General features: G+C 36.3%; 2 protein-coding genes across 2 annotated transcripts; one reads left to right on the top strand and one right to left on the bottom strand.

Annotated features, from left to right (window-relative positions):
• Window positions 1-12: 12 nt before the first annotated feature.
• On the top strand, window positions 13-11,225 carry LOC142981589 (uncharacterized). The gene is made up of 12 exons (XM_076127603.1): window positions 13-1,101; window positions 1,607-1,847; window positions 3,325-3,398; window positions 3,985-4,201; window positions 5,475-5,565; window positions 5,948-6,182; window positions 7,185-7,283; window positions 8,190-8,285; window positions 9,124-9,295; window positions 9,660-9,855; window positions 10,221-10,744; window positions 11,043-11,225. The coding sequence occupies exons 1-12, from the start codon at window positions 809-811 to the stop codon at window positions 11,121-11,123; spliced, it is 2,319 nt and encodes a 772-aa protein (XP_075983718.1). The 5' UTR covers window positions 13-808; the 3' UTR covers window positions 11,124-11,225.
• Window positions 11,226-12,546: 1,321 nt separating this feature from the next.
• On the bottom strand, window positions 12,547-13,506 carry LOC142978306 (ommochrome-binding protein-like). Its single transcript, XM_076122685.1, has one exon. The coding sequence runs from the start codon at window positions 13,483-13,485 to the stop codon at window positions 12,625-12,627; it is 861 nt and encodes a 286-aa protein (XP_075978800.1). The 5' UTR covers window positions 13,486-13,506; the 3' UTR covers window positions 12,547-12,624.
• Window positions 13,507-15,161: the final 1,655 nt, after the last annotated feature.

Below are 15,161 nucleotides of genomic sequence, written 5' to 3'. Positions count from 1 at the left end.
TACGATTGGTCTCAGCGGCTCTTCAGTATGACAAAGACCTTATTACATAACGCTACGCCGACAATTCAAGAACCAGGACATGTGTATAACAAGAGTGATCCGAGCGTTCTATGTGAGTGTGGGTTTTGGACAAATCGCACTTACAAAAATTAATAGAACATCTTTTAGTTTGTCAAGCAAATGACTGATATGTTTTATAGAAAAAAAATATTATTCAGCATGAAAGGCAATGCAATGAAAATCCATTTTGAAACAATATCAACTTTCATTTTATGTGTCGTAAAATAAATATTTATGTGGAGTATACAGGAAACCATAAAACAAATAAATATTTGGATTGCACTTTCCAACAAACAAGGAATAACTAATATCGACCAGGCCAAGTCAGTATCTATCATTCGCTTCCTTTTGGATAACAAGTTCATACGATAAACTAGTTTTCGATCTGAACATTATCGCACGCAAACAACCTACCTTCGAAAAATTAAATTAAAACGCCGGCAGTCAATCGGTTCCCACCGGCGCGAAGCTCGCTGCGACTCGACACCGGCACGTCGTCACCGGCTGGAAAGTGTCCTCTATCCAGGATTTTTATTTGCGCACGATAAGATATCGATAATAAATTGATATATGCGAGGTTGGTTTTTAATTGTTAACAGTTAGTAGTCGGTGCGCTAGGTGTGTTGACACGCGATAACTCGATTTGTTTACGATCGGATAATTTTACCTACAAAAGTGTCCAAGTTATCTAGTGGTCTGTATTTATCTAACCGTCACATTCGATCGAGAAACATCGCGTCCCTTCAATATGGACAGGGAATGCGACGAGACTGACGAAAACACACAGCTTCTGAGTGAAACAGAACGTGAAAGGATTACAAGTGATTTGAACGCAAACAGTGTTGTAGGTTGTACAGGTTCTATAGAAACTATAGTGTTTGATAGTAAAATGATGAAGACTTCTACACAAGTGGATGAGTTAGCCGCCACCTGGAGCGGGCACCGCTCCATGCCTGACTCGGGGCGACTGCGACGCGTGCACTCGTGGTCAGGAGGACCACCAGACGATGGGAGCTCCGAAATAAGAATATTAAGAGAACGGTATGTAACATGTACTATCAATAATCAAATAGAACACAAATATATATCTAGCCATATGTGAACCATCTATTATATGTGTGCCATTTGTGAATGAATAGGTGTATCATATACTTAAGTGGGCAATTAATTCACACACGTGTATAATGGTAGCACAATCGCGTTGTAAATGTTCGAGATAAGAATCATTGTCATATTATTATTATTAATCTATACATAATCAATGTTAGGCAACTATATCTAATATAACATGTGTAATCCAATACGGAACTTGAAATTATGAGCAAATAATTTTTATCTACCCCTTGACTGTTTTGTTTTAAACTAATTTAAATTTTCTTTACCGTACCTATGTTGAATACGGTTGTATGATTTTATGGACAGATAAATGAATCCCAAATTCCAGCGTCATTTACGGAGAGCGTGTTCGGTGTTCACATATGAGCTCACAGTGCGTGAGCATGTAGGACAATGTTGACAATATTTTGTAACGCGTGTGTCCGCGCAGGTTGGTGCGAACACAGACGCGACTGCAGCCGGGCGCGGTGCGCCACTTGTCACGACGACAGAGATTAACACTGGCCTCCTTAGCTCTCGTAGACTTCATGAGCTTCTGCTCCATGAGTGTCATGGCACCATTTTTCCCTAGAGAAGCAGCTATCAAGGGTCTCTCAGAAACCATGACTGGAATCGTCTTTAGCTTTTACGCGGTCGTCATGTTCCTCACATCGCCTTTGTTTGGGCAGTTTGTAAGTATCTGATAAAATATTCGACATTCCATCACCAAATGTACACTCATTCAAAAGTTGAATCTGCAGGTTACTAACCTTGATCAATGTCTATAAAAACTATATTAGCATAAAAATGGCTAGAACTATTAATAAATGCAACTTCATGCGTGAGTTCTTTGCTTATCTACTTTGAAACTACGTAGGTAGATGTAAATTTTGACGAACTGAAGTATTTTAATTTATTCTTTATATTTGAAATAAAATGCGTCTCTGTTCGTTTGCTTTTAAATAATTTAAAGTTGGTGTTAAAATGTGCCAAACGTAGGCATCTATTAAAGATTGTTTAAACAAGACCGTTTTAGTGCCTAGTTCTTAGGTAAAGATATAATAAAAATATTATTTTGCCACCAGGTATTTTGGTTCACTTAAAATGTTATTGATAAGGCTGCCCATAGACGGAATAGTATTACTAAATGAAATTGAACGTCACCTTGTATTCACACTGTCAAATGTATTCTATAAAATAATATTGCACAAATTGGAACACGAAACTGTAATTAATATTGTGCAATATTAATGATCGTTTACGGACAGCTTAAAGCATTTTTTTATGGTTTTCATTACCTAGGATTATAATCAATTAGTGCTATGATTAGAGAATGATTAATAATGGAACAAAACAGCTAATTAATGAATAGTAACCATTAGTGGTAAAAATACTGATGACTGACAGAGATATTGGCCAACTACCTTTGGTATTTATATTGTACTACTTACTACAAATACAATGCAGATAATTATCTAACTATGGTTTGGGCAATAGCAAAATAAGTACCTACCTTAAGTTTAGGTGAAACGGACAACCCGGAGAAAGCCACGAAGATTTGAAAAGATATCTATTCTTTCGTTACCAAACAAAGACGCTGACGTCGGTAACTACAGGCAATTTGATTTTAGGCTGAAATTCTGAATACCTGGCAAACGTGCTACTAGACCCAGGGTGGCAGTAACACCACAAAAAATACGCTAGAATTTAACAATTTTTTTTAAATGAACCATCGGTCGCTAAGATTCGAATTTCTGACCTTGAAAAGACCACTATAGTTTTCATACATTAGAAGAATCGACATTTACTAAAAGAGAGCCTTAAAAATAACAATAATAAGAAAATAAACGCATATGTAGAACAATAAAACCTAATTCAAGAGACATACCACATGATAGTTTTCCAAGTACAGCAAGATAGAAGTATTTACTACGAGAAATATTAGTTTTGTTTATCAAACAATAGATAGATACTACGAGTATATTGTCCTAGTAGGTACCCAGCACCAGATCCTACGTAATTTTAATCATAAATAAGTGTCATATAAATTATCTCGCGTGAGTAATGCATCTACGTTGCAAGATAGATTGAATAGGCACATATATAGCTCATTTACCTACACATAGATAGGCACATGAGGCACTCAATAATTTTATGGACTGTTTTCAGCTGCCAATGGTTGGTGCAAAGTTTTTGTTTACCGCGGGAATGTTCGTTGCGGGCGCCTGCAATGTTATCTTTGGGTATGTATAAATATTGCGTTCATTGATAAAGATTGTAGTCTATAAAAAGACTAGTTATTCCATCCAAATTATGTTCAAAGTATTCTTAAACAATACTCGCACAGGTGGAACTCATGCGTGACTTATATCGTAGGAGATAGGATTACTAGCTTGCCCAATATGTCACTTCCCTTCACTTTAGATACTTAGTATCCTGATTAACTTTGCGACTAGATCAGCTTGAGGCTGTATATTAACATTTTCTGTCTCTGCGCCTGTTTCCCAAACTATGGCGTCTAAACAGTCCTATCATTTTCAAACAGACTATGCTAAAACAATTACCTCCTACCAGAAATAGACGAAATGATCTGTAGGAATACGTACATTACGAAGTACTTATTAAGTAAGTATGCAGTAAAAATTGTATATTCCCAGTTGTCCCCTCAATGCTGTCACCCCGGGACAGTGTTAGAGGGGACAAATGGGAATATACCGTAAAAATGAGTATTCGCGTCTTACGTAACAAATTCTAACATACCTCAGTTCGCAAATTACGAAAAAGGAAAGAAGAACACTCTACCTATTTACGACTAAATTTATGTTTTAGCACCCTAGCGTTAATAGAAGACTCAGTGACGTTCACAGTCCTTTGCTTCGTGGTGCGAGGACTTGAAGCATTAGGAGCCAGTGCATACTCGACCGCCAGCTACGTGTTCGTGGTGAACGCCTTCCCTGACACCATCGGCTCCGTACTCGGCATCCTCGAGACGTTTATAGGACTCGGCATGTCTGTCGGACCTGCGATTGGAGGACTTTTGTACTCGGTAATTGTGTTTTATTGTTAATAATAAAATAGATCTAACAAGAATAACATCTTAGAACCATATTTTGTTGTACCTTAGGAAAAGCGCCAATAGGGCCATTTCCCGAAAAATACGAAAGAATGTTCCAATGTGTCTATTTCGAGATATATCTAACACGTTTTTTTATCTTTTTGCTATCTTATCTTCATTTTATCTTATCTAAGACTCAAAAACAGGACATCGCGATTTACATTCGCACATGCTACTGTTTAGCAACAAAACAGTTATTTAACGAGAGTTTAATAAGCATATTGACTTCATTCATAAAACGGATTATCGAATCGTGATCATCTTATTGATAAGAGATCCATAGATAGTAATCAATTTGCATTACATCATATTAAGTCCATTCACAGACTATGTCATACTATTATATGACTAACACAGGTATGCTCGATCTAGTATGATAATTTGCTCAGTTTTCTTGAAGATCGCGCTATTATGGCCTTTTATTTAGTCAGTTGGATCCTATAATTGACTAGCGAGCGTTTGCCATAAAATCATGAAGAAAGTAGTTCTAGCAAGTCCATCTAGGGCCGTCGAGGGTTGTCGCTAGTTGAGTGAAATAGAAAATCTCCAGAAACTTTCGGCTGACAAAAAAAATCGTTTACCAAGGTTCACTTCTGTGCTACTGGTAATTTCTTAAAGCAAGTAATAAAGGAGATCGGCAGATTTCGTACAGCTTAAAGTTTGTGTTGTTTCGTAACAGAATTTGTACCACTTATTAAGGGGACTAAGTCACTTATTTTTATTTGGGAGTATTATTTTTAGAAGTCCGGATTAATTAGAAAGTATTTGTTTATTTAAATAATGATTTTTGGTCTTTGGCTTATATTTGTTGACAACTAAAGAAAAAGAAAATCTCATGAGACGTCACTGTTAGTCTGACGTCTACGCATCCGCTAATTTGCTGTTGTTTTGGATTGTGGTTTTGACAGCAACTGAGCAATTTAGCGAACTATCGGGGCTTCTTAAAATGGACATAACTTTTATCTCCCAACTTTTAAAAATATAATAATTTTAAAATAAGCTTGTCTATCATATTAGCTACCAATTTAAACAAAAAGTAAACCTAAACATGACATTTTATAAGCTGTACGAATTCTTCATACAAACCTGCCGTTCGCCTTTACTATTTATTCGCAGAATAGTGTTCATAGTAGAAAAAGAAAAAACCAGTAGGCATATTTTGGTTGGTGGTGTAAGTGTTGAAATATGTAAATGTTTCAGATAGATCGGGGGCTTCGGTCTCCCGTTCTACACTCTTGGCGTGATCATGGTGCTGACTGTGCCTATCAACTTCTTCTTGCTCACTGATTGTGAAGGTAAGTAGAGAAACTTTGATTAAATCTTAGTGTTTAGCCTATTTACTCGTAGGTGGTTCTGTTCCAAATAGTTTAAGAGACAAAGTGTATAATGAATGTGCTATCGCCACGCGAGTCTATCATCAATTTTGTAATGCTGTGCATTCAAACTTTAAAAACAAGCTAAGTTAAGCTAATAACATTTTTGTTCTTTTCCTAATAATTTAAGTTCGAATGGACCATTTAGTGCTTTATTTTTGTATGCAGCAGGTACACAATTTGTTTACATTGTGTACGGTCAATGACTTTATGAGGTATCAAAATAAAACTTCATTAAGTACAACGACCCATATAATACATGAATAAGTTCATCTACCTGAATTCTTGCTCTTCTTTTTTCCAGAATACGTTTCAGGGTCAAAAACAGCCTCCATTTTCGGTTTACTTAAAATACCGTCCATTATAATTACTGGATTGGTGATAGTGATCGTGTCAAACACTTGGGCATTCTTGGACCCAACATTGGAGCCACATTTGCGACAGTTCGGCCTCTCTACTGAACAAATAGGTCTCATATTCCTGCTGTTCTCCAGTCTGTACGGGATTTTCAGTCCTATATGGGGCTGGGTTGCTGATCGGTAAGTTAAAAATTATTAACTCCTTTTGCTATATAGAAACATTGCTTCTATGTTACTTATTATTGAAAAGTACCCACGTATTAATAAGTTTATTAGTTATCGTAAGAACCGCATAATTTCTTTACACTCCAAGCAATCGTCTATAATTATACCTAACGTGGCAATTCATAGACATCAATGCTGTAGTTTGTCTCAGAATACCTAGTAAGCTGCTATCAAATCTGTAATACGATACTTATCGATAACGACACTGGCACGCGACCGGAACTGAGTATCTCTATACGATTAAAACTGCAATAAGAAACAGTATCCATACAATTTCAGATATAATCACGACACTATATTGTTTTATTATCTTAATTCGCATTCTGCATACATATTATAATATTTGTTAGTACACAGGTTTTATAAAGATCATATCAACTAACTTTTGACTTTAAGCTTTAGTGGTCGTCCTTGACTGTCGTATGATTTTCGTTTTCGTTAGATGTTATTGACCTGTACTCGTGGTTTTAGTAACCTTCGTGCTTGAACCGTATTTGGGCTTGAGTGGGCCGGTAGGAAGTCTAGTATAGACAAAGGCATAATAATATGACTATAAGCGCAGATAGGTAAATTATATTCATAAAACAGATTCTAGTTCTTCAATCATAAACAGCAAATAATAATCAGACTTCTCTATGATTGCTTTTAAGTAAAGAATCGATTGAAAATGATTCTAAGTTGTAAGAAAATATAAGTTTTAAAACTTCGACGTTTCATACGGAGTAAAAAAAGTTTGAGTTTTTATGGTTTTTTGTGAGTTATACTTATTATTAGGAGCTATATGTTTATTGTATTTTTTCATTGACTGTATGTAAAGCACTTAGGTAACTTTTTGGTTTTATTAAGGTACTTTTTTCCGCATAAACATATGGAAAAAATGGTTATCTTCAAGCTCTGTAGGAACTGATTCTGAGCGTATTGTAGAAAAGTCTTCAGCTGTTTATGAACATGTTTCAGTGTCCACAATCACTGGTGCATGATGGTATGGGGCCTATTCCTGTCCACTGCTGGCCTGCTTTTGCTCGGACCGTGCCCTTTCATACCAGGACTGCCAAGGTAAGCTGTACCCACCGACTAATTTCATTAAGATAAACGTTGCGGAAAGACTAAAAACTGCGCTTTTGTTCTTTCGAAATATTTGGGTAAGTTGTGTTATACAGCTATCACTTTTTTTTAAATTTGATCTAATTGTGTGCAGGTTGGGTGTTACTTTGGTGAAACAGGTAACTTTGGCAATGACTGTCAGTATGTCAGTATTAAAATTTTAACCGTCATTGCCAAAGTTACTAGTTGCCACTAGCCATGCATATTTTTGCATATTATGCATAGGTTCCATTAGAAATAAGCAGATTGCCATAAAACTTTGTATAATTGGGGCCAAAATTGTACTCCCAAGCTAATACTGCTAAGTACTAAGAAATAGCTGATAACAATGTTATCATATGTGTTTGCTACATTATCGGAAAATTACCACCACTAATAACGGCACCACTTTACTACTAGACAAAGGTGACATTCATATTATGGAATTAATTTATTACTGTCTAGTGATATTTAGGCATCAAAGAAATTCTAAAAATAATGTTTCAGCTAGGTCAACAGGTTTTCAAACGGGCATGTTAATGAGTTTTAATATTTTTTGTATGAAATGACGATATTACAATACCATATTATGTGCGAGAGGTGATCTAAGTCTGTCTGACTGTCTAAAAGAGCGTATTGTGCAATAGTGAAGGTGACTGCCACGCCTCTAATTATACATGGTTGTCTTGGGTTCAATTCCCACCCAGCACTAGTGTAATGTTTCTATGTAACCAACAGACAGTTAATGTGAGTTTAAAGTTTAGTTGTATTTATGATTTGTGTCTACTGTAAATGCTTATAAAATTCGCCAAAGACACAAGAATTTTCATTAAAAATTTAAAAAGGTGGTAGAAGGCTTATGTTACTTTTTGTTTTCAGAGACCTCTGGCTGGATCTAGTGGCGTTGTCTATACTGGGTATATCAGTCGCGCTAACACTCCTGCCTACCTTCCAAGGAGTGCTTACAAGTTCTATGTGAGTATACTAACTAGTCGGAAAAGTTCCAATGCTCAGCAATTAGTTACATTCAGACGTTTTATGTTTCGTTTATAAATACAATAAGCATAATATTTTACTATTAATAAGATTTTACTGGATAGTCCTGTCATATTAAACTTAGTTATGTCTATGTAACTATATCTTAAATAGCGAAAATGTTATTTTTCCAACATCCCTTGAATTCATCGTATTTTAAGAGCCTAGAATAGAATAAAAATAAAGCTTTACACTACTCTATTGGGCTTTCATGTTTCCTCAAACGAAAAAGTAGCTTTTCCGGCCCATCGACGTGTAGTACACGGTTGAACGGTAACATACAACTATTTCACTTACACTATTTAGGCACTTTTGCGAACACTCTCAAAGTAACCACACGTAGGAAGTGGGCGAAGTGGCTAACCTTGTGAAATTATTCACTGATTCGAACGTGTGTAACAAAGTTACCATCCAATTTTGGTAGTACCTAATTGAAAAGTCAGACCATTAGAAACACAACATTCCTGGACTTGATTTTAGTAGGTATATAAGACTTCAACTTTTGAGAAACATTCTCCTACGTACATAATAATAATTTCAAAAACAATATAGTAAGATAACGTGAGAAGACTTTTTAGAATGATTCGCGAACAAGAATTTAGAGATCATGTCAGTAGCAGATCTAGGAATGGCATTTATGGGACTGTTCAGTAACCATCACGTTCCATCCGTGTCGGGAAAAGCTCTCAATGCTGTAGAATAGTGAAAGTTCCAATAATGGCGTAATGCCTACCGTAAAAACTAGAAATTATACTAATGATATTTTTTGTGTGTATAGTTACGAGGGTGGTTGTCCGGAGGCGCTGGCGACGTACAGCGCGGTGGCGGGCGTGTGGTCGTGCTGTTACTCGCTGGGCGAGGTGCTGGGGCCCGCGCTCGGCGGCGCACTCACCGAGCAGTACGGGTTCCCGCTGTGCGCCACGCTTTGCGCTGCTGCTTGCTTTACCATGGTCAGTAAACTATATCTGTAATAACTTGATAATTTAAAGAAATACAGCGATTATTCTGTTGTTATTACTTAATGCTGTTTCTTTAAAGATACGTCTGATAAACATCTACAAGATTGTTTAGGCCATTTTGGCATTTTAGTCTTGTACTTCAAAAAGCATATAAACTTCTTGTATCAATATGCTCGGCTGGACAAATTTTAATCAATATTTTTTTGTTGGATCACCACCAGTCAGTATCCATATCATTACTGTCCAGAACCTACCCTTTGCTTAAATGTCAATATAACACATGCAGAATACATAAAATTCTCTATAAGTCGTCCTGTAGACAAATACTAAAATGCGTCGTTCATTTCTCTCGCAGGCTGTAGTAACTCTAACATTCTTCTGCGTGCGCGAGTCCCGCAAGTGCGCTACATCATCAGGCAGTGCCTGCGACTCCATCCCGTACACGGACACCACGTGGAACAGCAACCAGTTCTGTCGCACCAGGAGCGTGCCCAACACCTGCGCGGACAACTCGCCTCTACTGACGCCTTGCTCCTGTTATAATACTCACAGTATGTATTGCATTAAATAAAGTTTTTTTTTATACTAGGCGCTAGTTATTTTGGCTATTTAGTTCTGCCGTCTAGATCATAATTCGTATGTGCGAATGTGTTTACGATTACGTAGTTATGTACTTATTTTAAGTTTGAAATTTAGTATTACTTTTTGGGATTACCTTTTCAGACTTTTAAAAGATTTGATCATCACTTACCCCCGGTTTAACCTGTCATTTTTATACGAGTTTTAACGCTATTGAATAGATAAACTACCGCTTAATGTACCTCAGAAACCGGGCATTAGTAAATTAACAGCTGATAATTTGAGTGTACCTATCTGTAAGGAAAATAGGAGTTATTAACACACTATCTACCTACAGGTTTCACATACGGCACGGCACCACCGAAGCACTTTTGCCTTACACACAGCAAGAGCAACAAGAGTGGCTCGGCAAGCGTCGCGGACATCATTGCCTACATCCTCAAGTTCGAGTTCGTCATCAGCATGTACATCAGAATACGAAGGTCCAGGAAAAAGTCGATCGCAGCACCAGTCAATAACGAACAACTTTATCAGAACTATCTCCATGATGAGAAAGGAGACTTGCAACGTCCATGTTATAATGGTTATCTCTGTACGAATAATAATATAAACGAGCACGTTAAAAATAGAAAAGGTGATAGATATTGCAGTTACCTAGATGAAGCAATATTCGGTAGTCCAGATGTTATGAAAAATGTTACTATGGATAATTTGAAAGTGAAGAGAGACAATAAAGGACTGTTCTCTACGTCACTGGCCTGCGATGAAGACAGAACTACTACGAACGAAATTATAAAGCACAATATTGAGAAAGTCCATTTCTATGAGCAGGATCAATGTCAAGGGTTCCAGGATATATTTGTGAGTATTAGAGATTTATTTCAGTAAACAAATTCAATAAAAATGTCATTAATCGACAATAACCCAACGTTCCATTGTATCATATTATTATCTTTTATAAATTCTAGTAATTTTAGACTTTAAGGTATCTTTAAAAGCTCAAATTGAAAAAACAACACTGACTTACGCCTAGAAACCACGCACTGCGTGTTAAAATTATTTTTTATAATTGTTTTCTACAGCTACGTGAACAATGTACATTTTGCAATGTTTCGGGGAAACCAATACAAATGTTTTAATCACAACACTATATTTTCAGGACGGCTGTAACTGCAGAGATGGCGTTACTTACGCGAGAGGCACAGTTACCGTTTCCTCCACGGGCGCCTGTGAAGTTTAATTAATAAATCATATTTAATTTATGTTTTCGTTGCGTTATAAACAATATTTATAGTTCTAAATTAATTTCAAAAAGTTAAACCAAATAAAACACGCAACGTACAATAAATACACTCGTTTTATTAACCCAATATCTGTTCTCTACATTATTATATTCGAAGCGCCTGCCGACGGCGAATAGCAAAAATATTTTCCGGATTGCTCCAATCACTAGGATATCAGAACGCTTACAGAGTTGTTCGCGAAAATTCCTTCCTGATTTCGCAGATTACTGCTCGCATTCTATGTTACCCTAGTACGAACGACCTCTGCTGACGGTTTTGCGACGTTATCAAGGCAATTCCGCGTCAACCTTGACCACTGTCCACTCGGGAAATGTGAAAACACTTTACTGGTTGATAAACTAGTCGTTTGTTTCATTTTTAGTCAACCATTCCAACAAGCGCCCAGTGGCGGTTGCCGTGGCAATCTTCAAATTTGGCATTTCGACGACCAATCCCGAATACATTTCTACTGGGAAATCATAGGATTGAGGAAGGCAGTTTCATAAAATTTTCTTTGTACACCTAATATTTATTTTTGGAAAATGTGTAGTTATTGTTTACTAGTTCTTTATAGGTTGGTTTCTTTGGAATGAAATAATATTTCGATCACGTTTCCCTACTGAAATAGTGGTAAATAAAATTAGACGCTTCATAATAATGTTATTAATAAATTGTAACATAAATTGTAAAAGTACACAAACTATTTATTACTAGACATATAATCTCGTTGTCTCGTCATATTCCATTGATATAACTCACTAGAAAATACTCAATTCGTTATTAAGTGTTTCAATTCACCGATATTAAATCAGTTAAACAAAAGCAGCGCCCCGATGCTCGGCGTCGAATATGAGCCGTTGAATAGATACGACGACCACAACACCAGGCAACCATAACGTTACCAGATATCTATTATCACGACACTATACCGATAAAATATTTGGCGCGAACGGATCACGCTTTGCCGTTTTACTAAAACCGCTCGCACTTGACCGTTTTATTTGCACACACAAATACTATCCGTGACGTAAGCTCACCCACACTAAAACCGGATTGGACAATGATAACAGGGGTTGGGGGAAAATAAAGGGGAAAATGGACGAGGGTGCAACCCTCCGAGCGGGGGAGTGAGATAGACGAAATTTCCTTATCTATGTTTCTGGTATATCTTTGTGAGTATGGTAGCCTGGTACTTCGTGCGCTTAGGTTAGGTATCAATAATCTGAAATATTCCAGAGGTGGATCGAGATTTCCGGGAGGGAAGTTATTCGATGATAAACTATCTGAAACTATCTAACTCTTGAGTGTCATATATACGTATATTTTTGATTTAATTAAAATCAGGATGCATTAAAGCTACATTTCAGGATGCATCAAAGCTTTATTTTTATAAAGAAAACTTACAAAACCAAGGAAATCTTGCCGAATGTGAAATTTTATTGTAATAGTTTTGTAGTGTTACTTACAATCATGAGGCAAGAGTTTAATTATTCTATGAGGGTCAGAGTAAATTATGTTATCTTCAGTATCAAAAGCCAGACCGAAAGTATTCTTAATGCTTGCGATTTCAATCAACGTCTTATTCTCCTTGTGCGGGACGTAAATACCGTTTTTGGCACAAAAATGCGCTTCGCCTTTATGATTTACTTCAGCAGCTCTGAATATTATAGGTCCAGTGTAAGATATGGTGGCATTAGTACCGTTTTTTATTTCAAATAATCCATTCTTCGTCGTTATAAACACGTCGTTTTCACCGTCAATAGCAAACTGATAAATTTTCTCTTTGATGTGTTCGTGAGCGCTGATAGTTTTATCCTTCACGTTGTATTTGTGAAGATGCTGCGACGGATACTCAATAAAGTAAAGGTGATGGTGGTGGTAGAACATGTCCCAAATATCACGATGTTTTACAATGTGCTTCACTCCTTCGAATTTTGTTAGATCGGCTTCGTATATTCCGTCGCTGCCTCCAAAGAATGCTTTTTTGTTATGTTCATCGACGGCTAAGGCGAAACCATTTTTGACTCCGTGCACAGGCGTCGGCATTGTATCGTTTGGCTTCACGTACGCGATTCCGAAGGTGTCCTGAGTGTCCTCGCCGACATTGTAACTGAAAAATATTTGATGTTCATGTGTGTAGATGGCCAGTTGGTAGGGACGGTTGATGCCGCTCATCAAAACACGTTGTTTGTGAAGATTACCGCGGACGTGGACTCCTTCACACACCAGTTTCTTAGTAGTCGTAGTGCTAGGTTTATGCGTTGTTTTACTAGAAATTCCGACGAGAGCACACAATAGTGTAAATATGAGAAGCTTCATTATGCCCGCTTAGTGTGAGAGTCGTCTATACCAATACTGAATTTGTACAATACTAATTGAATCAATCAACTGTGTTTCATAATGAAATAATCACCGCATATAAAAAATATCTGGTACAATTTTATTGAATGGAAATATAATCCGATGGATAACAATATTGGAGTATGTTTAACAACATACTCAATACTCATGTAATCAATAAATGTACATAAGTAACTAGCAAGTTAAATGGACATTACATGATTTAATTTTTTACAGCTCTTGAGTTGAAACTGCAGTAAGTAAATTTCTTTATAGTATCTTGACTGTAACGAGCTAAAGTTAAGTGTTTAATAAATTATAGTATATTTCTAAAGTGAAAACATAAATTTACCTGAAGTACATACAACTTACATTTAATTTCAAACTGACATAGATTTCGAAGGGTCGTTGCCGACGACGTCTAGACTATAAAATAAAATAAATGTAAAAATCGCGTGGAGTTACCCCTTTCAGGTTTTATACCTTTCAATGTGGGTGGCTCCAGTGACGTCATCGTTCAGCCACCGAACTACATTGGACTGAAATTTAATACACGCTCGAAAGAAATTCAACTTTATTCTTTGACAGGTATAGTTTAAAATTGTGTGAAGGTTGTGACAGTTAAGTCTGCAGAGAGGCGATAGGTTTAATTGGATCAACAACGTTTACATTTGTTAACAATTTGTCGGATTTGTTAGCCGACCTTGGAGAGAGCTCGAAAATTTTAGAACATAAAACATTTTTATGTTACTCATGTTAGTAACAGAATTGGTTGTTGCTGTCGCTTTGAACTCTAGAACAGTTAATTTGAACAAAACACTGCGATACTTTTATTAGCGTGCTATAACATTATTTTTGTGTCATGTGATGGTAAAGATTTTTCAGTTGGTGGGTAGGCACACAATTCAGGCCACGGCAAATGATATGTTTATACAAGTGTTAAATGTATTTAACTAAGTACATGGAACTCTATCTAGAACTTGTGTGTGAATTGAACAAATTCTCACTGATTTGTGTTTAACACAAACATATCTACAGTTAGTATTAAGTATTTAATTAGTACTGTTACTGTTTAAATTATTTTCATTTTGTTAACTCTAGGTTGTACCCATATGATAATAGTTTGATCCATTAACTCTATTGGGCATTGTTTCTTATGTTTACAGCTCTTATGCTTTTTTCTTCAGAAGAATAAAGAAGCTTATAAGCTACAAATGATTTAATTTTTATTTTTTCTGGTAGTAGAGTATAATAATATTGTCTACTTTAATTTCAGCTCTATCACTTTTATATCTGACCAATTTGTACCTCCTTACTTCTAACATTGTCAAATATAAAACTATCTACGAGTATGACTACGAGTGCTTATTGAAAATGCATTACTATCTATAACTAGGTTTAACCTTACAACCACTGCAACTGGCAGATATGGAACAGTACAAATCTAAAATTCGACCCCTTATCAATACAAGATTATTATTTCACCTAAGTAATCTATCGATCAATGGATGCAACTATAAACATTCAATTTAGGGCTATTTTTAGGACTAATCGGTGTAAGACGTAACATTTAAAGTGGGGCCAAATGTCTCTGAAGTGATAATCTAGTTAGAATTGTATTGTTATTTACCGGTAACATTGAAATTCTACAATTG

Source organism: Anticarsia gemmatalis, chromosome 2 (assembly GCF_050436995.1).
Source record: "Anticarsia gemmatalis isolate Benzon Research Colony breed Stoneville strain chromosome 2, ilAntGemm2 primary, whole genome shotgun sequence".
In the NCBI taxonomy this organism is placed as follows: Eukaryota; Metazoa; Arthropoda; class Insecta; order Lepidoptera; family Erebidae; genus Anticarsia; species Anticarsia gemmatalis.
This window is presented reverse-complemented; position numbering and strand designations above follow the sequence as displayed.